The sequence below is a fragment of the Puma concolor genome, chromosome C1 (genome assembly GCF_028749965.1).
Source record: "Puma concolor isolate L17-30 chromosome C1, mPumCon1.1.hap2, whole genome shotgun sequence".
Taxonomy (NCBI): domain Eukaryota; kingdom Metazoa; phylum Chordata; class Mammalia; order Carnivora; family Felidae; genus Puma; species Puma concolor.
The window spans coordinates 94,318,738-94,340,594 of NC_141674.1; the positions used below are offsets into that span (position 1 = coordinate 94,318,738).

Sequence of the window (21,857 nt, forward strand, 5' to 3'; positions counted from 1 at the left end):
AGAGAGCATGAGCCAGGGAGGAGCAGAGAGAGAGAGGAAGACATAGAATTTGAAGCAGGCTCCAGGCTCTGAGCTGCCAGCACAGAGCCCGACGCGGGGCTCGAACTCATGAACTGTGAGATCATGACCTGAGCCGAAGTCAGACGCTCAACTGACTGAGCCACCCAGGCGCCCCAATAATTCTTTTTTAAAAAATGCTTTATAGTGATCAAAATGATTTCACATAAATTAGCTCATTTGATCCATAGTCTCATAAAATAGGGGATTATCATCATTTTACAGATGAGGAGAGAAGGAACCATTTTCCTAAGGGTCTCTAAAAATTTTTAATTATTAAACACAAATATCAATGGCTTCTGTATATTCTGTTTTGTCAGTGCTCCATTATTTAGTTACCCATTTTCTTATTGGCTATTTCTCAAATTAGGTTGGCCCCAATTTTGCACAGCTGAAAATACCACTGGCTGGAACATCTCATCGTGCATATATCTTTGTCTAAATCTTTGTGTCCTTAGGACCTATTACTACAAGGGGAATAACTGAACTAAAACCTTAAACCTTCCCTGTCCTGGATGTAGCTGAAGCAATATAGGGTGTTTAAAGGCCAATTTTTCCCCCCAAGGAGATAGAGCTTGTGGTAGGCCAGTCTTAGACGTTGGCCCAACCAGTTACTAAAACTAGAAAGCAGTCATGTGTTGGGTTTTGTGGGATCTGCTGATTTTATCCAAGAACTGCATGGGTCCCTTTCCTGCAAATTCCTTCATTTTTCCTGTCACCTTGGCCCAGCCCAGCTTGGATGAAATGCTAATTTACCAAGTGTGTTACTGGATATGAAAAGAAACAGGGACAAAGGACAGGAAGATCAGCAGGAAGAAGTAGCAACAGAGTGGCTTTAGATTCATTCATTATTTTACAGCAAAGACTTCTAAAGCACCTACTAGTTGGGACCCTGGTGGAAATTTCGCCAAAGCTGCATCACAGGGACTTTCTGGGAATGGAGCTGGAGCAGCAAAGGTGGCACTCTGGAGAGAGAAAGACGGAGAAAATGCCTTTAAGGACTTTACCACACAGTAACAGGTAATTATGACACATCACCTCTAAGATGTTTAATGGGCATCTCAAATGTGACATGTCCAAAACTGAAATCTTGATCTTCCTCCTAAACCTGTTTTTCTTTCTCCCAGACTTCCCTATTTTAATAAGCAATACAACCACTCACCTAGTTTCTCAAACCAAAAATCTAGGACCCATCCTTTATTCCTCTGTATCCTGCTGATAGGATTCCAGCCTTTCACTAAATCCTGTCCAATCTACCCACACAATGTAGAAATATCATAACTACTCTGGTGCAAGCACCATCATTTTCATCTATATAATCTCCTACCCATTTTCATCTATATAATCTCCTAATCTGTTTACCCTCATCCACTCTCAACTCTCTAATCCCTTCTCCAAAAAAGCAGCCAGACTGGTCTTTTAAACATCAGACCATACACCTCCGTGGTTGACATCCTCTGATGTTTTCCTTTTCACTTAGAATAAAATTCAAAAAATTTTCACGCCCTTCATGGCTCTGCATGTATCTGGCCCTCATCTCCTCCTATCCTCACCCTAATCCCCTCACCTGCCACACTGACCTCAGGGGCTCTGTAGCTGGCCGGTCCCTCCACTTGAATTGTCTCCATGGCGCTTCTTCAGAACTCATTTAAAATCACACCCTCAGGCTTGTTTTCCCTGGGCATCCAACCTAATATAGCCATGCGTCCCATCATCACTGCCACTTCCTAATCAGTTACACTTCTTTTTGTTTCTTCTCAGCACTTACTTCTCTAATGTCGTATTGGTGTGCTCATTGTTTACCTCTCCCACTAGGTACTAAGTTACGTACCATTCGAGCAGGAACTTGATTTGTTCCCCATTCTATAGCACTGCCTGAAAGTGCAGGAAGCATTTAGTGTTTATTGAATGATGATGAATGTGTGTTGATCACAAATCTGTTTTATTGACTTATTCATTTGTTCCCCGTATTTCCCCCAAGTGAATGTAAACTCCGTGAAAACTGGGATCGTGTCCATTTTGTTCACTATTATATCTCCTAACGTTTGGAACAGAGCTATAGCAGTGACAAGTGCAAAGCTATGTTAAAGAAGGGCAGGGGCAACTAAACTGACCGAGGGAGCTACGGGAGTACTCACAGATAAAACTGCACCTAAACCGGGACTGAAAGAGGTGAGAACCAAAAAGACTGGAGAGAGAGAAGAGTCGCGGCAGAGGCAATCTCGCGAGATGTTGGGCAGCCAAGATGGCTTCCAGCACTTGCCGCCACACTTAATATGGCGATCGGGGAAGGTTCCTGGGGGAAATCACGCGAGAGTTGTAGCACGCCTACAGTCCGTGAATTGAGCCGGGGGTGTGGAGCAGCCAAGATGGAGCCGGCAGCCGGCGGCCCTGGCCCGCTGATCATGAACAACAAACAGCCCCAGCCGCCACCACCTCCGCCACCGGCAACCGCGCAGCCTCCACCCGGAGCCCCGCGGGCCGGCGGAGGCCTCCTGCCCGGGGGCAAAGCCCGGGAGTTCAACCGCAACCAGCGCAAAGACTCGGAGGTCAGGAGCTTCGGGGGGCGAGGACGGCACCGGGCGGGCGGTTGCGAGGGGCCCGGGGCTGCTTTCGGGTTCCAGCTGGGCTTCCCAGAGGGTTGGACATGGCCCGGCGGAGGAGTTGTCATTTTACAGAGAAAGGAGCAGGAAGCAAGGCTGGCACCCCCGGAGCCGGGGGCGTGAAGCCGGGGTCCCATCCCCGAGCTCCGCCGCTCGGGAGAACCTCCCGAAGCCGGCGAGTGCTCCTTTGTTCCTCTGGGGCGGGGGCTGAGGGTGCGGCCTCGGGGCCCCAGCCCCTGGGGAAGCCGCTCCCGGTCCCAGTTCCGAGATGAGGAGTCAGTGGTCTGCGTGCGCTCCAGGGGGCGGGCGGCTGCATCCCGACCCCTAATCATCTCTGTCCGCTGGACCTGTGGGCTTTGCAGCGCGCGGTGGGCGGCGTGTGTGGGCTGGGAAGGGAGCTCAAAACCGGACGGAGCCAATTATCACTAATGGTACTACGCGCCCGGCGTTTTCGAGTGTAGGAGGGGGTAACATTGCCTATTCACTCTGACCTTAGCTAGTACAGGTCCTGGCCCTAGTTTGACAGTGCCTGATGCGTCCGATGCTGAACTGTTAACAATCATAAATATACATTGTAAACATGCATTAGGGCTCAGCATTCCCTCTCTTGCTAGTGGGCTGTTCCTCTGGTTCCGGAGACGCCGTAGTCTGGAGCTGACTAGTCACCTCACCCGGAGTTAAAGAATTCCTCCCACTGCCTCCCATTGTAGATTTCATGAATGAAGACACACGCGTCACAGCACTTTAGGGCTTCTTAATCAGCACGTTCCCAGAGTTTTTACCGTGAGGTCTCCACCTGAGATAACTCAGGGGCTGGTCAGCAGTGAGGCGCTTATTAATGATGGGGAATTCCTCCTTGTCCAAGCGCAGTGTCCCAGGTCCTACCATAGGCGGAGGATACCATCTTTAGATAGGTGAAATCAGTTCCTCTCAAGCTTTTGTATTTTGTTGGTGAGTGCAAACCTCTGGTAAAACGTGTCAGAATTTGCCAAGTCCAAAATAGAGGTACTTTAAGTTTGAAGCGAATTATTTGAAAAAGCAATGAATCTGACTTTTTAGAAGCCTTTGCATTGTGGGGTGATAGAGGATTATGAAAGTGGTGGGGGTGAACCTGCCTTCATCAGAAGAGGAGTTTTAGTTTAATGTTTGTTTATTTTTGAGAGACACAGCACGAATGGGGAAGGATCAGAGAGAGAGGGAGACACAGAATCGGAAGCAGGCTCCAGGCTCTGAGCTGTCAGCACAGAGCCTGAAGCCGGGCTCGAACTCATGAACCGCGAGATCATGACCTGAGCCCAACTCGACGCTTAACCGACAGAGCCACCCAGGCGTCCCAAGAAGAGGAGTTTTAGTTTAAAACTAGCCGTGGAGGTGCCTGGGTGACTGTTGGTTGAGCAATGACTCTTGGTTTTGCCTCAGGTCATGATCCCAGGGTTGTGGGATTGAGCCCCATGTCCGGCTCCATGGTGAGTGTGGAGCTTGCTTAAGATTCTCTTTCTTTCTCTCTCTCTGCCCCTCTCCCTTGCTCGCTCTCAAAAATAAAAATAAGTAAATAAAACTAGTGATAAATTTTCCTAAGTAGCCACAAATGATCAGATAAATACCCTTCGATGCATTTAAATGTCTCTTTCTACCCTTTAATTTCCGTAGAGACTAAACACATGAAAGGCCAGTCAGTGAACACGTTCAGGCTGAGAGGCCTGTTTCAGTTCGTTTTCTTAGAGATCCTGGTGCTGTACTCAGCTCTTTGGGGCACAGCTGGAATCCGTGGGCTGGGAGCCTGAGCAATGCCTGGAGGACAGGGAGGTCGACATCTGATGAGCGCCCACTGTGTGCTACATAATTTTGATTCGGCCTTAAAAACTTTGAAGATTGGGGCGCCTGGGTGGCTCAGTCAGTTAAGCGTCCGACTTCGGCTCAGGTCATGATCTCGTGGTTCGTGGGTTCGAGCCCCGCGTCAGGCTCTGTGCTAACAGCTCAGAGCCTGGAGCCTGCTTTGGACTCTGTGTCTCCCTCTCTCTCTGCCCCTCCCTGACTCATGCTCTGTCTGTCTCCTTCAAAAATAAACATTAAAAAAAAAAAAACAGAAAACACCTTGAAGATAGATTTTTGTCATTCCCATTACATAAATGAAGAAACTGAAGCTCAGTAACTTGTGAAAGTGTACCTTCTGTTGCCTCTGATGGAGTAGAGTTCTTCATTTTTTTTTTTTTTCCAGTTTCTGTGGGTTTGTTATGTCACTTTGTGGGTGGTCTTTGTCTTCCCAAGTAGCTTGTAATTAAGCCTGAGGGCTCTACCTGTTCATCACCTCTTCTGTCTTTTGAGCACCAGGCTTCCCAGATGGTGTTTCTCCTCCTCGGTGATCACCTATCCCTGTCAGTGAAAAGATTGTCTTTGTCAGATTCTCTCCTGTGTGTGGGAGGGAGACCATTCTGTTAGGCTGCTACCTTCTCTGTCAGTTCTCACTGAAATTTGAGAGAAGGGCAGGAAAGCTGAGAGTGTCAATACGCATTTTGTCCTGAGCTGTTGATGGCCTACTAGCCAGAAAGAAGTGAGGCTTCCGGAATCTTAGCACCATGTGGAATGGTACATTCACTGCACAGAACACATAGAAGCTTTGTGTTCATTCATCTAATGAGAATTTATTTGACTATAAACTCGTCATTCATGCCCTCATTCAGGCCGGGTAGTGTGCTGGGCATTGTGGAGTCATTGGTGAGCAGACTGGTGGACAGAGTTCTCGCTCTCAGGGAACTTGCACTCTCGTGGAGGGGCAGACACAAAACAAATACACATGCTGGTATATAATGGTCAGTTGTAAGCACTCTAAGGAAAAGTGGAAGGTGCTGTGCAAGGTCTTAATCGGGAGGCCTGAGCTAGCCCAGGAGGCGAAATGTGATAAAACCTCAAAGGAGTGGAGGCGGTGGTGTCTTGTAACCCAGCAGTGTCTCTGGACGCATATGTGTTTCTTCCTTTGGAAAATACTCACAATGGTCTTTTGCGTTACTCTCTCTCCTTTTCTGAAAAGGGCTACTCCGAGTCTCCAGATCTCGAGTTTGAATATGCTGACACGGACAAGTGGGCTGCAGAGCTCTCAGGTAAAGCATAGACCTTCATGTTATTTGGGGGTGTTTTTTCCCATATTGGTCTTTAATACAATTAAGAGTGAATGTCATTTTGGAGTTCATTCTCCCCCCTGGCTAGCCTAGTAATGAGATAGATAGATAGATAGATAGATAGATAAAACATGCTAATTATGGGATTCAAGCCTTGTATAGCTCATAACTTTGGCTTTCCCCTTACTTTGGCAAAGCACCTCTGTGCGGTCAGGTCGGTTGACCGTGGCCCAATCACAGATGGTCATGCTCCTCGGCCATCCGCTGCCTGCCTGGCGGTGGTGTCTCCTAGGGCGGCAGGTCATGGGGCGTGCCGACAAGCGTGCCTGCATCTGTGCACATCTGTCGCTGCCGCTCATGTGTAACGTGAGCTAGCCTGAGCTGCTCCATAGTAGCCACTGGAGAGACACGTGTCCATGGTGGCAGTCAGCCTGTGGCGTGGCAGGATCGATGTGCACTGGACTGGAAATGCTTGGATTTGTCCGTAACTGGCACTCTGATTATCTGCTACAGGGGAAGTCAGCACTCTCTCTGTCGGGCCCGTCAGAGCACTAAGACCCCCTTAGTAACTGGACAGGCCCGGAGTCACTGTGACCGAGGGACAGAATGGGGCTTAGAAGCAAATGCCTTACGTTCTCTGCTACATATGAGGCCCCTACAGAACGTGGACATGGAGCTGATGGGGCTTTGTTCTTGACAGAGCTTTACAGCTACACAGAAGGGCCGGAATTCCTGATGAATCGAAAATGCTTTGAGGAAGACTTCCGGATCCATGGTGAGAGGATTCCCCTCACTTCTTGGTTCCTTTGACCCAGCACCATGAGGGCCGCAGGGTTTCTCTTAGTCATCTGAGTGACTGGAGTCACCCTGGACTGACCTAAGAAACCTGCTGAACCACAGTTGTTCAAAGCCCCATGTGACCTTCAGGGTGGGCCTGCTGGTGCTCTGGTGGTGGCTTTTCAGAGTGTGAGTATTAGGGGGAAATAACTTTTTGTGTGATTGAAATTGCACCAAAAACAGCAGTGTTTCAGTCTGAAAACTCAGATGCATAGAGCAGCAGTGTGTGTGGCCTTACGCTGCTGTAAGAGAGTAACTTATCTTTCTGAGTTTTCTGATCTTGTGGCAGGCCTGAATTCGGGAAGTTAACATTGTACCCATTCCATTGCGAGGATTTTTCTGGGCTCCCGTGTAAGTGGTCTCTTGCCCTGCAGTAACAGACAAGAAATGGACCGAGCTGGACACCGACCAGCACCGTACGCATGCCATGAGGCTCCTGGATGGCTTGGAAGTCACTGCCAGGGAGAAAAGACTCAAGGTGGCTCGAGCAATCCTCTACGTTGCCCAAGGTACCGAGTGGGCCCCCAGGCACCCCGGCACCGCCTTGTCAGATACAGGGAAGGAGTCATCTGTGCCCCGTGTTCGCAGGCACCTTTGGGGAGTGTAGCTCAGAGGCAGAGGTGCAGTCCTGGATGCGCTACAACATCTTTCTGCTCCTGGAGGTGGGCACGTTCAATGCTTTGGTGGAGCTTCTGAATATGGAGATAGAGTGAGTTCTTCTGGGGAGCTTGAGTAGGGAAGGGGAGGCAGGGGATGAGGGGACAGAGCTTGCAGAACCAACTGCTTTTGAGAAGGGCGAATGGGCCACATGGGGCTGGGCAGGGGGGGCGGTCCCAGCTCCGTTCTGGTCACGTTGAACTGTGGCCTCTTGGGCAGTCGTAACACACGATAAAATGTTTTGTTCCCCAGCACTTGTCAGGGGAACTTTTCATCTTCCTTCCTGGAGGAGGGCCTGACTCCCCAATCTCTCCTGCAGCAACAGTGCCGCCTGCAGCAGTGCGGTGAGGAAGCCGGCCATCTCCCTGGCTGACAGCACAGACCTGAGGTGAGCAGGCAGCGAGCCTGGGCTCCCCGAGGATGAGATCGGAGCAGGGGCAGGAGGGCATCCTCAGGTGTCCTCGCCACGTGTGCACTCCTTCTGCACATGCTGACTCAGTGTGGGCCGTGGCGGCCCTGCTGAGGGCCCTCCCTAGGGGGGGCTCGGAGGAGACTCCTAAAGGAAACGTCGGGTGAAGCTGCTTACTAGAGCCGTGGCGAGGGGCGGCCTCCCGCCCGCGCTGCTGCCGAGACCTTGGCGGTGTGGTATTTTGTGTTTGGTGAAACACATGACGTGGTTCCTTGGGCTCCGCCTTCCGTGGGTAGCTCGACCCCCACCTCCTTTGTGGCGTTTTGTGGCCGCACGGGAAGTAATAGTGGCTGCTAAACAGTAAGATCACCTTCCCATTTCCGTGAGGCTTAGAATCTGTCTCTGTTTGGGAGTTTTCAGACTGGCTGTTTGTGGTGTTCCCCACGGTGGTTGGGGCACTGCCCGCTCGCTCCCGATTCCCGCGCCAGTGTGGTAATCCTTGCTTCTTGTTGCCTTGACCCTGCGTTGCTTCTTCTGATCCGGCAGCTACTTCCACAGCTCGTGCCCAACTCTGTGTTTTTCCTGCTCCAGGAAGCTTAGGGCAGTAAATGCTTATGGCCGTTCTTGTTCATATTAATGCTTTCAGCAACCATTTATTTATTAAGCACCTGCTTTGAGTGAGCACTTAGCTCAGTGCCAGAATACAAAGCAGGGTAAGATCTGGTTGTAACCTTAGCACTTGGGTGAGAAGGGCACACCAAGAGGGGCCCTGTGAGACTCTCAGTTCTCCCCGTGTCATAGCCGTCCGCCACCAACTAGCCTTTGTGCACGAGCTTTCCTCATGTCAGCTGGAATGTGAGGAAGCCAGGACGCCCCTTGATTCCCCATTCTTCACCATTATGACTGGCTTTTGTTCCCAGGGTACTGCTCAACATCATGTACCTGATTGTGGAGACCGTTCACCAGGAGTGTGAGGGCGATAAGGCCGAGTGGAGGACCATGCGACAGACCTTCAGGGCTGAGCTGGGTAGGGCCCTGGAGATCCTGGCGTCTTGAGGCTCTGCCCGGGAGCTGAGGCTGCTGGCCTGTGGGCGGGTCCTGTTCCTGCTGGTGGCCCTGATCACTTTGTGTTGCCTCTAGGTTCCCCCCTGTACAACAACGAACCATTTGCCATCATGCTGTTTGGGATGGTGACCAAATTTTGCAGCGGTCATGCCCCTCACTTCCCCATGAAGAAAGTTCTCTTACTTCTTTGGAAGACAGTGTTGGTGAGTACCCCCTTGAAGGGGAACTCAGCTGCTAGGGCTTGGGGCGGGAGAGAGACTTCACTGTATATCCTTTTAAATGTTGAATTGTATGAAAATCTGTATATAAATTAACATGTAATTAACTGCTTTGGTTTAAAACAAAATAGCACGCTTGACTCACTGCAGGCAAAGAGGACTTGGCCCTTGAGTCAAAATAGATTGTTGGCTCCCTGACTCCTGGAGTCATAAAACACCTTCCCCCCGCCAGACATGCTGCTTCTGAACCTGGAGTCAGTAAAGTGATTGGAGGCAGAATTAGAGCTGGTGTAACTGGGTCCCCTCAGTCAGAAGTCACTTGAAGGAAGCAAGAACAAGCCCTGGGCTAGCGCCGTCTTCCTCGGGGTGTGGTGTGGAGCCTGTTTCTGGCTAGGGAAAGAATGGCCAGCACCCTCGGCTTGGGGCCATTGTCAGCAGCCGAGCTCGCCGCCTTTCCCACCTGGACGAGAGACCTCATCAGAGAGTGGAGCTGCCGTCAGGACTCCTCCTCCCCCTGGGGCTCACCTCCCTCTTTCCAGAGCAGGCCAACTCTGCAGAGCCAGGCTCGTGAGTTTAGGATCTCTTTAGAGTGGTGTGCACATTATATTTTGGTGAGACATCCTCTTGGTTCCTCACAAAGCCTCGCTGAAGCCAGAGACAAAAGCTGAATACCACTGGGGTTTTGGCTTCTAGGGGGATGTTGGAGTATCTAATGATGTATTCCCAATTTGAATTTGAAAGACTGGTAGGTACAGCTTTGGAAGCATGTGAGTCACAGGCTTTTCTAGAAACCTGAAAGGATAGGCTCCTGAGTTTGCTTTTTTGGCACGAAGAGCATATATCCTACGTGCAGAGCTAAACATGTGTGTGCCGGCTCAGTCAGCCCGCATATCTCCTTCCCTTGGTCTGTTTTCTCCACTCCCACGTTGGTGTCGCTGAATTCTCGTGTGAGTGGGTTTAGTCCCTGGTTCAGAGATTGATGCAGGTCATGGTGTCACGCATGCTTTCAAGCCTGACGCGGGGCTGAGGGACCCATTTGTAGATGTGTGACCCCGGCCCCGCCCCTTGTTCGCGATGCAGTGCACACTGGGCGGCTTCGAGGAGCTGCAGAGCATGAAGGCCGAGAAGCGCACCGTCCTGGGCCTTCCCCCGCTGCCTGAGGACAGCATCAAGGTGATCCGCAACATGAGGGCCGCCTCCCCGCCGGCGTCTGCCTCAGACCTGATTGAGCAGCAGCAGAAGCGGGGCCGTCGGGAGCACAAGGTGAGGGTGACCGGTGTCCCCGGTGACTCCTGAGGGTCTGAAGGGGCACATCGCGTGGCAGCCTGATCCCTGGGTGAGCGGGGTTGTTGGAAGTCCTCTCTGAGCAGCTAATCCAAATGAAGGCCTCCAGGCTGGGGGACGCTGTGTCTCTGAGTGGACACTCACCACATGGCACTCTTGAGGCACTGTGGCAAGAGAGGATTTGTCCTCTGGGCCCAACCTTGACTTCCTCTCTGGTTTTTCCACTGCCCTTGGCTCTGCCTTCCACCTTTGTGTGTTATGGCTTGTCTAGCCTCCTTGCCCTCTTATGGTTCCTTGCTTGGCACTTGTCCGATTCCCCTTCCCTCTGTTTTCAGGCACTGATAAAACAGGACAACTTGGATGCCTTCAACGAGCGGGATCCTTACAAGGCTGATGACTCTCGAGAAGAGGAAGAGGAGAATGACGATGACAACAGCCTGGAGGGGGAGACATTCCCCCTTGAGCGGGATGAAGTGATGCCTCCCCCACTGCAGCACCCTCAGACTGACAGGCTTACCTGCCCAAAGGGGCTTCCGTGGGCTCCCAAGGTCAGGTGAGCCTCAGACACCTGGAACACTCCTGGCTCTTGAAACCAGAGGCCTTCCACCCCTAAGCCTGCCCCAAGCCTGAGTCACCACACGAGGTCCTCTGCAGGGCCAGGCTGACCTTGGCTCTGGGATGAAGCTCTCTTAAAGTTAAAGTACCCTGTGTTGGCCTAGAGGCCTCAGGGTGCCGGCCTTGGACAGAGAGACCCGTGTATGGCTCTTGAATCAGTAATATGAATTAGCTCTTGGTTAGCCATACTAATGAAGGGGGAATAGGGAAAAATGAGAACAAGGACACTTAACTGAGCCCATCTCCACTCACCCTGGGGTTGTATGTGGTTTTTAACAGAGAAATTAAAGATTAAGAAAGAGCTTTAGAATCCTAGGTAAGGTATTTGAGATATGTATGCATAAATCAGGAGGGAAGGTACCTGGATATGAGTGGTTTCTGTTTAAAAAGTCACCAACTTAAGAAATAGGTGAGTATGTGAAAGGGCAGTGCAGAAGTCACTTTTTCTATCTGAAACCCCAGTTTTCAGTGATCTGTGGATGGGATTACACGCAAGTCTTCAGAAAACGTGACATGTGCTGCTTGTCTGAGGCAGGAGAACAGGACTCATATGAAAATATCAGAAGCGTATAGATCCAGTTGTAAAAACTTTACATATTTGAGAAATTCTTTTGACAAACTTGTTATTGGTATCTGAATGATATGTGCTTTAAGTTTGATGTGTCACCTTAATTTTACAGGTTAACTGGTTACATACACATAATACACTTTCAGGTTATTGACCCAACAATGTTATGAAGGACATTAAGACAGTGTAAAGATTTTCTTTTTTCTTTTTTTTACTAAAAAGAAAAACAGTGGGGGCGCCTGGGTGGCTCAGTCGGTTAAGTGTCTGACTTCGGCTCAAGTCATGATCTTTTGGTTCATGGGTTCAAGCCCCGCATTGGACTCTGTGCTGACAGCTCAGAGTCTGGAGCCTGCTTCGGATTCTGTGTCTCCCTCTCTCTCTCTCTCTCTCTCTCTGCCCTTCCCCTGCTCATGTTCTGTCTCTCTCTCTGAAAAATGAAAACTTTAAAAAAAAAAAAAAGGGGTGGGAGACCTTTTCTTCTGGCTTTGCAGTTTCTGAAGCTTCTATGTTTTATTAACCATGACACCTTGAAATAACTTTTAACAAAAACTTTGTTCTCTTTGGCAGAGAGAAAGACATTGAGATGTTCCTCGAGTCCAGCCGTAGCAAGTTTATTGGTTACACTCTAGGCAGGTGAGTGTGATCTGAGTTCCTTTTGAAGGAAGGTAGCGGGAGTGCACTCTCCTGGCCTCTGGTGTTTGTGGATCAAGGCGAGTTGATGTCCGGGCTCAACACAGGGCTTTCTTTATTCTGCAGTGACACGAACACAGTGGTGGGGCTGCCCAGGCCAATCCACGAAAGCATCAAGACTCTGAAACAGGTAGGTGGCCTTGGGTGAGCTTTTGGCCTCCTTTGGTCCCAAGTGAGTAAAGTGAGAGCAGCCTGTTGGGATAAACCTTTTGAGATGGTTGTCTGCCTGAAGGAGCCTGGGGCGGGGGAATGGGTGGACCACAGCCATACCTTTAACACAGCTCTTTGTAAGTTTTACTTATTTTAGCTGAGTTCTTGTTGGGGACTTAACTGGGCCGTTATTAAAGATATACTTGAGGGGCGCCTGGGTGGCTCAGTCGGTTAAGCGTCCAACTTCGACCCAGGTCATGATCTCGCAGTTTGTGAGTTCAACCCCGCATCAAGCTCTGTGCTGACAGCTCAGTCTGGAGCCTGCTTCGGATTCTGTGTCTCCGCCTCTCTCTGCCCCTCCCATGCTCATGCTCTGTCTCTCTCTGTCTCTCAATAATAAATAAACATTTAAAAAAAATTAAAAAAAAAAAAAAAAAGATATGTTTGATAGTTGGAGTTTTAAGGGGCCTGAGTTTTCCTAGCCTTAGTTCTAAAGCATTTGAGATCGAGAAGTGGGCAGATGGAGATCAAAACACCAGCTTTACTGCTGATAGAGCTACTGGAGAGTGAGCCATAAGAACATGGTAATGATATGCATCCCAATGCTTTACTTCCAGAATTAGGCAGCCAGGGCCAGGCAGGGCTGGAACTATGCTAAGCCTGGTTGAGGAGCAGAAGAGAGCCCAGGCTTTTTTTTTTTCTAAAGAGAAGAGAGAAGGAGGTTGGGCTCAGAAAGTCCTATTCCTCCTCCCATACCTGCCAGTCAGCAAAGTGAGGAAAGAGTGTGTGGGAAGAAGCAGGGAGGCCAGGAGTTTTTACACACACATGTCTCTCCACATGGGAGGAGGCATCAAGAGTGGGGAAGGGATGTCTTCCCTGACAACATGTCGGCGTGTGGATGTCGGTATGTTTTTGAAGTGTGTGTTTGAGATTTGTAGTACGAAGTGGGCCTTGTGCGGCTAGGCTTTTGAGTACTAGCTTCTGAGTACTTGAGTACTTGCTCCTGAGTACTCGATTCTCCCTTTAATAGTTTTTTCTTCTGTCTTTATAGCTATCTGAAAAAACCCCTTTCCCTTAGTTTGTGTCTAATGTGTGCTTTTAGACTGGTTTTAAGTATGTGCCCACTTAGAAAATATTTCAGGATTTGAGTTAGGGATCTTTGTGGTGACTTAGCCCTCTTTGAGAAGCTCGGGTTTGAGGAAAGTTGCCTGGGGTCTTTGCCAGGGTGCGGGGCTCTGGCCAGAGACTGAGAGGCGTTCCCTCTTTCTCTCCAGCACAAGTACACGTCGATTGCAGAGGTACAGGCGCAGATGGAGGAGGAGTACCTTCGCTCTCCTCTCTCGGGGGTGAGTCTGAGGCCTTCTTCAGCCACTGGACTGCCAGCAGCTCCCAGGCACTGCTGGGCCCAGACTACAGAGCTGCTCCAGGCCCCGTCTTCAAAAAACTCCCAGTCTCGCTCCCACACCAGGGCTGGCGTATGTCTAGGGTGGGGGTCAAGAGCACAGTCACCTGCCTCTGACTCCCGGCTCCACCACTCAGTAGGTGGCAACTTAGGCAAGTTACCAAATCTCTCTGTGCTTTAGTTTCCTTGCCTGTAGAATGGGAATGATGATAGTCCCTCCTCCATAGAGCTGCAGTAAAGTTGAAGTGAGTTATTACAAGTATGGTGCCTGGCACGTGTAGCACGTGTATTCTTCAAGGTTTGCCATTTGTTACCGACATCATCATTTACATCAATACTTAACAGATTCTCCTCCAGCCAGCTAGCAAGCTGGCTCAGGAGAGCAGAGTCGGGACTGGGGTTTTGTATTTGTACCTGTTGTGTTACAAGGGAGAAGAGGAAGTGGAGCAGGTACCCGCGGAAACCCTTTACCAAGGCTTGCTTCCCAGCCTGCCCCAGTACATGGTGAGTGCTCCTGCTCTTGAGGTGTTGCCTCCTCTTCGTGAGTGCTTTGGGTCTGGGACCCCTCCGGTGCCCATCAGTACCTGCCATGGGACTGCCCTCCCCGCTACACTGGCCTTGAGAGGATGCCCTGCTGGTGTCAGCCCCTCCTGCCGCCCGCCCGAACACCTCCCAAAGGACCACTTCTCAGGCCTTCGGTCTGCTGCTCCCCAGATCGCGCTGCTGAAGATCCTGCTGGCTGCCGCCCCCACCTCGAAAGCCAAAACAGACTCAATCAACATCTTAGCAGACGTCCTGCCTGAGGAGATGCCGTGAGTAGTATTCCTGTGAATGGAGCAGGTTAGGGGCCGCCAAGTAGAGGAGCCAGGGGAAGCGGTTTCCTCTCGGTCCCACTCTTGCTCGGTTGTTTTCTTTTTTTTGGCTCAACTTCTCTGTAGGTTAAGTTTAGGGTGTTCCTGACTTAGAAGAAAGAAAATGTATCTATTGGATTAAATATTTGGTTTTACTGGTTGGGGAAGTGGCTTAGTGTGGTTGGCCTGGATTCTAGTGTAGACTTTGCCGCTGAGTGAACTAGGGAAAAGTCGTTTTCTCCTCTACAAAATGAATCAGGCTGTGTTTGACATTTCCTGAAACCTTCCCTCGAAAGCTGTCTGAGCAACACACCCAGGACCTGTAGGTTTAGCTTCTGGACAGTTTACCAGCCAGCAGCTGAACCTGAGCTGGGTGTAGGATTCTTTCCTATTGGCTGGCGATTTGGCATGTGGAGTATTTGCGGATATCTCTGGCTGATAGTGAAATCCTTAGGGGTTCTTTTTCCCTGAGGCACTGACCTCATCGCTTTGATGTAAGAGTACAAAACAAGATCATTTTCTGCTTTGAGAAGGACCTGGGCTTTGATCTGACCTCCTTCCTGCGTGCCAGCTCTGAGTCCGGCTCCCTGGGGGCTTGGGGGCTGGGCCCCTTGAGTCTGGCAGTGATAGCTGCGTGAGGGAGGAGGCAGGGATTGGCTACTACCAAAGGGAGTGTCCCAGAACACTAGGCCATCATGATGGTCCTTGGAAGAAGGGTCCCAGAGTCAAATATTAAATCTCCTCTTAGATTTACAGTGAGAAGTCCTGAATTAAGAAACCGATTTAACTCAGCGCTTCTTCCATTTATCTGACTCCAAAGCCCTTTTTTCTCCATAGCCTGAAACATCTCAGTGTGCTAGCGTTCCCCAGAATACACTTTGAGGAACGCAAGTTCATCTCATGGCAAAAGTGTAGGAAGATCTTGAAAGGAGAAGTTCATTTTGGGAGGAAAAGCAGGGCAATAGGCTAAGAACGTGTTTGAGGCCCCCCAGGAAGCAAATTGTGCTGAGCTGGATTGCTTGTTGAGGTGGGTGGGAGGAGCCCTGGCCCTGATAGCCGAGATGTCCACAGGGTGGGTGGTGAGGTGGAAGCCTTTGCCTGGGGAAGGCTCAGGAATCCCATCTCTCCTGCGAGTGCCCAAAGGGTAGCGCTGCCCATGCTGGTGGCTCACCCGGAAATTGTGTTTCCAGCACCACCGTGTTGCAGAGCATGAAGCTGGGGGTGGATGTGAACCGCCACAAAGAGGTCATTGTTAAGGCCATTTCTGCTGTCCTGCTGTTGCTGCTCAAGCATTTTAAGTTGAACCACATCTACCAGGTACCTGCGGGGCCTTCCTTTCTGTTCACTGGGCCAGGGCCTCAGGCAGCGCTGCTCCTCCAGCGAAGAAGAACGGAGGCCTTGCCCTTCAAACCCCCTTGAGCTCTGCATGAATGTTTTAAGATCCAGTCCTCCAACTAAGGCCTTTTATCACTGGAGGGAGGAGGGTGAGGTCCTAAAGGGCATGCTTATTTTTTTCTGTTGGTTTCAGTTTGAATACATGGCCCAGCACCTGGTGTTTGCCAATTGCATCCCTTTGATCCTAAAGTTCTTCAATCAAAACATCATGTCCTACATCACCGCCAAGAACAGGTGATAAGGATGAGGGATCAGGAAGGGGTAGGGATGGCCAGAGGCCCGGCTGGCCTCTCCTGAGCTCATTCAGCACCTACAAGCCAGCACTCTGCCAGACGTCAGGACACAAAGATGGACGAGTCATGGTCTCTGCTGTGGAGAATGCCAGTGTGTCAGGTCTGAGTCCAGCTAGTCTAGTGACAGGTGACTCAGTCTGTGCCTGGGTGGGAGGGTTCTCATCCTGGGCCCTCACTGTTGTGTGCTTCTTCGAGGACACTGGCCGGGCCTCCTGTTCTCTACGGAGCTCTGCCATGTTCACCATAAGGACCCATCTGCTGACTCTACCCCTGTCCCCATCGCCTGGTACCAGCTGTATTTGACGGTACACCGCAGAGTGAGCTGTGGGCCAGACGCCGTCTCCTTTAGGGGCTTGGCATACATTAATTGCCTAGAGAAATCTTCTGCCCCAGCCCCAGACTCATTGCTGTTGGGAAAGCAGTCTCTCTGAACCTTACAAGATGACAGGCTGATCTCTGGTCATAGAGGGACCGTATAAGTTCTCTTGAAACGGGGATGTCATCATCCTCTAGCTGGGGAAATGAGGGGAGTGCAGGCTAGGCGGTCCTGCTTCCACTCCCAACAAGTAAGGAGGAAGGCCGGGAGCCAGCCACGTCTCAGCTGTCTCTCCAGCCCCTAGCTTTGCTCACGGTGGTCGCCCGGCTTCTCTTTCTCCCTGCAGCATCTCTGTCCTGGATTACCCTCACTGCGTGGTACATGAGCTGCCGGAACTGACTGCTGAGAGTCTGGTGAGTCACGCTGTTCCTTTGGCGTGAGGGGGGTGTTGGAGGGCCTGCCTCCCCCGATACAGAGATAGAGGGGCTCACAGATGAGGTCACCCGTTGGGTGCTGGCTTTTAAAGCACTGTAATTGCACAGAAGGGCCGGAGGAGGGACCTTGCAGAGTGGAAAGATTTGGATACAGGGAGTAGTTCATCAGGAGTGTGGTGTTCAGGGGCTGCCGGCCCAGAGCTCACCTGGTCGAGTGGTTTCCCTCTCCCACACTGGATGTCTGTGGGGCACAGCTCTGAGGGAGCCTGGGTGTGGGTGCCCCAGGTGTGGAGGCTGATGGCACAGCCCCCTCAAATCATGCTCCGTGTTTCCTGCAGAAAAATTCTAGGGGACTCCCTTATCCCTGCCAAGCTCTGGGATGGAAGTACCCTGGGCTGAGGAGAGGAGAGGGCTGCTGCTATAGACGAAGAGAGAGCTGGCAGCTCCAAGAGAGGTGTGAGGGCCTTGGAAACCACTGAGCACCCTGCAGCTGTGAGAGTTACAGGCATTCCTGGCTTTTCCCTGCAGGAAGCAGGTGACAATAACCAGTTTTGCTGGAGGAACCTCTTTTCTTGCATCAATCTGCTTCGGATCTTGAACAAGCTGACAAAATGGAAGCATTCGAGGACCATGGTGAGCTAGTACAGTCATCAGGCACGCAAATCGGAGCTCAAGGCAGAGGGCCACACTTCGTGCTGTCCCCTCCCAGGACGTCCGTGGAGCAGGCTTGCTGCTGCCCTATACCCTTCTCACTGGACTCTTCCTGTAGCCACATCCTTGCATGTTAATGGCTGATGCCTGGCCCCTTGCTGAGTTGAACTAGAAGCTAGAAGAGGCTCAGTCATGGCCTGAAACGAATCGACACTTAGAGAAGGGATTTTACTACATTCTCTTACTCTCCATCAGTAACACAACCAGGGTTCTAGGAGTTTCCCTTAACCTTGAGTCTGAGGACGCCTTTGGGGTAGGGAGGTCCATGAATCCTCGGAGATTTTACATACATGCACATAGGAACGTTCACAGTGAGAGACTTCACGGCTTTCCTCAGATTTCACAATGACCTGTGATTTGGGCAGTGGGGCGTCCATGCCCGGGAAGCCATCTCAGTCTGGGGAAAACTGGGATGGTTGGTTACCCTTAACCCTAGAAGGTGGTAGTGCAGGAGTTTTTCTCTGCCCTCAGCCTGGTCCTCGTGCCTCTTCCCAGATGCTAGTGGTGTTCAAGTCGGCACCCATCTTGAAGCGGGCCTTGAAGGTGAAACAGGCCATGATGCAGCTCTACGTGCTGAAGCTGCTCAAGGTGCAAACCAAGTATTTGGGACGGCAGTGGCGGAAGAGCAACATGAAGACCATGTCCGCCATCTACCAGAAGGTGCGGCATCGGCTGAATGACGACTGGGCGTACGGCAATGGTAAGACTCTGGCACAAGCTGGGCCGGGCCAGGGGGGTGGGGGGGGGGGGGGTTAGGGGTGACAGCTTTCCAGAACCCCGAAGAATCTAGTTCCTGCTTTTGTGGCCTCAGGATAGGAGCTCCAGGAAGGACTTTGAGAAGCTGCCTTGACTTGGTGCCTGTGATCATCCCCCAGTCCTCTCTTCCTCCCCCTGAACTAGTTCCTTTTCCAGAAACTCTCACAAGACGCTCTCCCATCTTTTCTCTCCTCACTACAACTGCCTTAGTTCTGGCCACTGAAATTCCCACAGAGCCTGATGGAAGGCTTCCTTGCCCCCAGTTTCTTCATCGGTGCCTCAAAGTGTGCCCCAGTGATCTTTTTAAAATTTTTTTTCTTTATTTTTGAGAGGCAGAGAGAGACAGAGCAAGAGTTGGGGAGGGGCAGAGAGAAACGGAGACACAGAATCCCAAGCAGGCTCCAGGCTCCGAGCTGTCAGCACAGAGCCCCATGCAGGGCCTGAACTCACAAACTGTGAGGTCATGCATGACCTGAGCTGAAGTCGGATGTTCAACTGACTGAGCCACCGAGGCGCCCCGCCCCAGTGATCTTTTTAAAAAGCATATCCTGTGGGGCTAACTCCCCGAGTGAAATCCTTTGTTAGCTTCTGATTTCCCTTAGAATTTGAGCCACACTCTTAAGGCATGTGAGGCTTGCCCAGCCTCCCTTCCCCTCCTTCATAATCTGATCCAGCTTCTCTCCAGCCCAGCCTCTGTCGCACACAGGGATCTTGGCACATTAACCACGTTGTCCCCCACTTTTCTTGCCCCTGGCAGGAAGCCTCCCTCATACGCCTCACTGTTCGGTATCTGTATGTGTCCCTCCCATCTGGGGGGCTCCCTCAGCCTCCAGGCAGAGTGGCTCCTCCCTGGCTTTCCTGAGTGTGCTGCCGCACCATACCATTCTAGCCCACAGCCCCATGTCCAGGTGACCACATCTGTACCCCGATGCCCTGAATTTGTGTAGACCCAGCGTGGCCCCCAGTCCCTGGTCAGGGAACTGAGGGAATGAGCAAATGAGGGAATCTGCAGTTTCCTGCCATTGATCTCAGAGAGCCAGGAGAGTATAACTTTCAGAGAAGTATGTCATTCCATGGCTCTCCCTGGCTGGGTCCCCCTAAACTGCAGTGTGGCCCCTTTCCCTGTAGATCTGGCTTTTCTCTTTTTACCTGAGTTTCCTTTGTGTCTAAGGAAAAAGCCCTGTCAGTCTTTCTGAGGATAGAGATTGGAGGTCTCTGGCTCCCAGTTGACAATCAACATTTCAGGCCAGGGCCAGCCTGGCCCCAAGCTCTAGTGAACCCAGGGGGAGCTGCCATGAGGGCTTGGCCCCTGAACGTGTCTTCCTGCTTTGTCTCAGATCTTGATGCACGGCCCTGGGACTTCCAGGCAGAGGAATGCGCCCTCCGTGCCAATATCGAACGCTTCAACGCCCGGCGGTATGACCGAGCCCATAGCAACCCGGACTTCCTACCTGTGGACAACTGCCTGCAGAGTGTCCTGGGCCAGCGGGTGGACCTCCCTGAGGACTTCCAGATGAACTACGACCTCTGGTTAGAAAGGGAGGTCTTCTCCAAGCCCATTTCCTGGGAGGAGCTGCTGCAGTGAGGCTCCTGGGCAGGGGACTGACTTCAAAGGAAAGAAGGGGTGATCTGGAGGGGCCCCAGGGGCTGTCCCAGTTCATTGCCGCAGTGCTCCCACCTCCCTCCAGGTGGCAGCACAGCCCCACTGTGCCCTCCCTAGGCCCCGCTGGGCTTGTGGGTGAGTCAGATTTGGCCCTTCATTCATTCCCAGCGTCCTGCTCAGAGCAGCGAGCTCTCTGCGTGGGATCCTATCTTCTTCACTCATCCCCACCCTCTTCTCTTGGACGTGGTCGGTTGCGGCTCATTTCTCAGTCAGCCCAAGGCTGGGAAAAGCCTAGATAGGCTGGGAAGCCATTGCATCTGAGTTGCAGGGGCCACACTGAGGCTCTTCCTGAGACACACACATCCTTGGAGTCTCAGCCGGCCGAGGAGGAGGGCTTAGCATTAGGCCAGGGTCAGAAAGTCGGAATTTTGGTTTTGCTTTGGGGGGTTTCTGATGTCACTCCAGCCTCCTGCTTTCGTCCCAAGGCAATTGCAGAGGCTCCTACAGCTGCCTCAGTACTTTGGTTTTGGACAGGGTTGGGGGGTAGGAACGGAAGCTGTCCTTAATCAGAGGTGCCGTTTTTCCTCTTGGCTTGCAGGGGTCTGTAAATACCTATATATAAATCTCTGTGTATTCTCTTGTGTCACGTTGGGGTTTTTAACGTGTTTGTGTATTCTGTTTACATTAAAAGGAAGCAAAAATGACCCCCATTGCCTTGTCTGCAGGAAATACGGTCCCTGAGTATCTATGAGTCTAGAAAATGGGTTTTCCTGCCAGCATTGATAGGTCACCCACTTGTTCCCTGCCAGGCTGCCTGCCTTTGCCACCTGAGGGGGAGGTACTGGGGGAGTTGGCATTTATCCAGAGTCAATCTAGGATTGTTCCAGCCCAGCTCAGGGCTCTGGGCTGCTGAGGTGATAAGTTGTCCTGTACCCCTGTGTTTGATAGAGTTGCAGTAGGAGCCCCAGGCATCTCCGGATCGCTCTCCTGAGGGGGCCTCAGCCAAACCAGTTTCAGTGCTAGGGAGGAGGAGGGGCTAGGTCGGCTGCTCTGGGCCCTCGCAAGGGTAGGTGGTTGGGACTGAGAGGAAACTTCTTTGCCCAGAGCCTAGGGAAGCAGACCATCTGGAGTCAGCCTCACAGTGGGAAGGAGTGTGTCCGAGGGTCCAGGAGCCCACCTCGCTGGGGGAAGAGGCAAGGACGATCTCCGGGAGGTGTCGGTTTGCAGACCCTGGAGCCTGCACCTGGCCTTGCGATCCTGGGCACGTCTGCTTCCACCTAGTTTGATCTTGAGGCTTTGTTTCTGATGCTTATGAAAGTACTGTTTCCTTTCCAGAGTGACTTAAAAGGTCCCTTGTCTTACCTTTAGGCCATGTGTACGGGATCTTAAGTCTCTTGACTTATGTAGGAAATGTACTCTGGGGAAAATCTCCCTCCCGTGGGTTCTTCTGTTCAGTGCCTGCTTGGCTTGGGTTTTGACTGAGCCTCAGTGCAGGCCCCAAGCTGGGCTTCCAAGAGAAGCCTGATGTGCCAGCGTGGTTAGGAGCAGCAGAGGGGAAGCGAGCACTGTATTTTTTCTGTAAGTCACACAGCCTCTGAGGTAGGAATTCCCTGTGACTGATCGACTTTTTGCCCCTAAGCAACTTGCACAGGACAAGGGAGTTTGACACAATTCGTGTGTGCATGATGCATTTTGTGCTGTTTCATGCCAGGACCAATAGGAAGTATGCATCGTGAGATTTTAGTTTGGGTAAGATAGATTTTCACATTCATACTCCACCAGGTAGCCTGGTTCACTGAGCCAGCTTGTCTGACAGCTTTGCTTCCT

The 21,857-nt window shown here is 51.4% G+C and overlaps 1 protein-coding gene and 1 long non-coding RNA gene across 2 annotated transcripts; one reads left to right on the forward strand and one right to left on the reverse strand.

The window, feature by feature from the left end:
* Positions 1 to 887: 887 nt before the first annotated feature.
* On the reverse strand, positions 888 to 2,359 carry LOC147578232 (uncharacterized). The gene is made up of 2 exons (XR_015254972.1): positions 2,196 to 2,359; positions 888 to 1,022 (listed from the first exon to the last, which is right to left on the reverse strand). It is a non-coding gene; the product is annotated as an uncharacterized LOC147578232 (long non-coding RNA).
* Positions 2,360 to 2,391: 32 nt separating this feature from the next.
* On the forward strand, positions 2,392 to 20,734 carry STRIP1 (striatin interacting protein 1). Its single transcript, XM_025934308.2, has 21 exons — positions 2,392 to 2,606; positions 5,689 to 5,758; positions 6,477 to 6,551; positions 6,988 to 7,122; positions 7,202 to 7,322; positions 7,590 to 7,658; positions 8,600 to 8,706; positions 8,820 to 8,947; positions 10,043 to 10,225; positions 10,582 to 10,799; positions 11,997 to 12,062; positions 12,186 to 12,249; positions 13,544 to 13,615; positions 14,101 to 14,175; positions 14,386 to 14,483; positions 15,713 to 15,839; positions 16,051 to 16,151; positions 16,873 to 16,939; positions 17,489 to 17,593; positions 18,167 to 18,371; positions 19,765 to 20,734. Exons 1-21 carry the CDS (start codon positions 2,427 to 2,429, stop codon positions 20,010 to 20,012), a joined length of 2,514 nt encoding a protein of 837 aa, XP_025790093.1. The 5' UTR covers positions 2,392 to 2,426; the 3' UTR covers positions 20,013 to 20,734.
* The last annotated feature ends 1,123 nt before the right edge of the window (positions 20,735 to 21,857 follow it).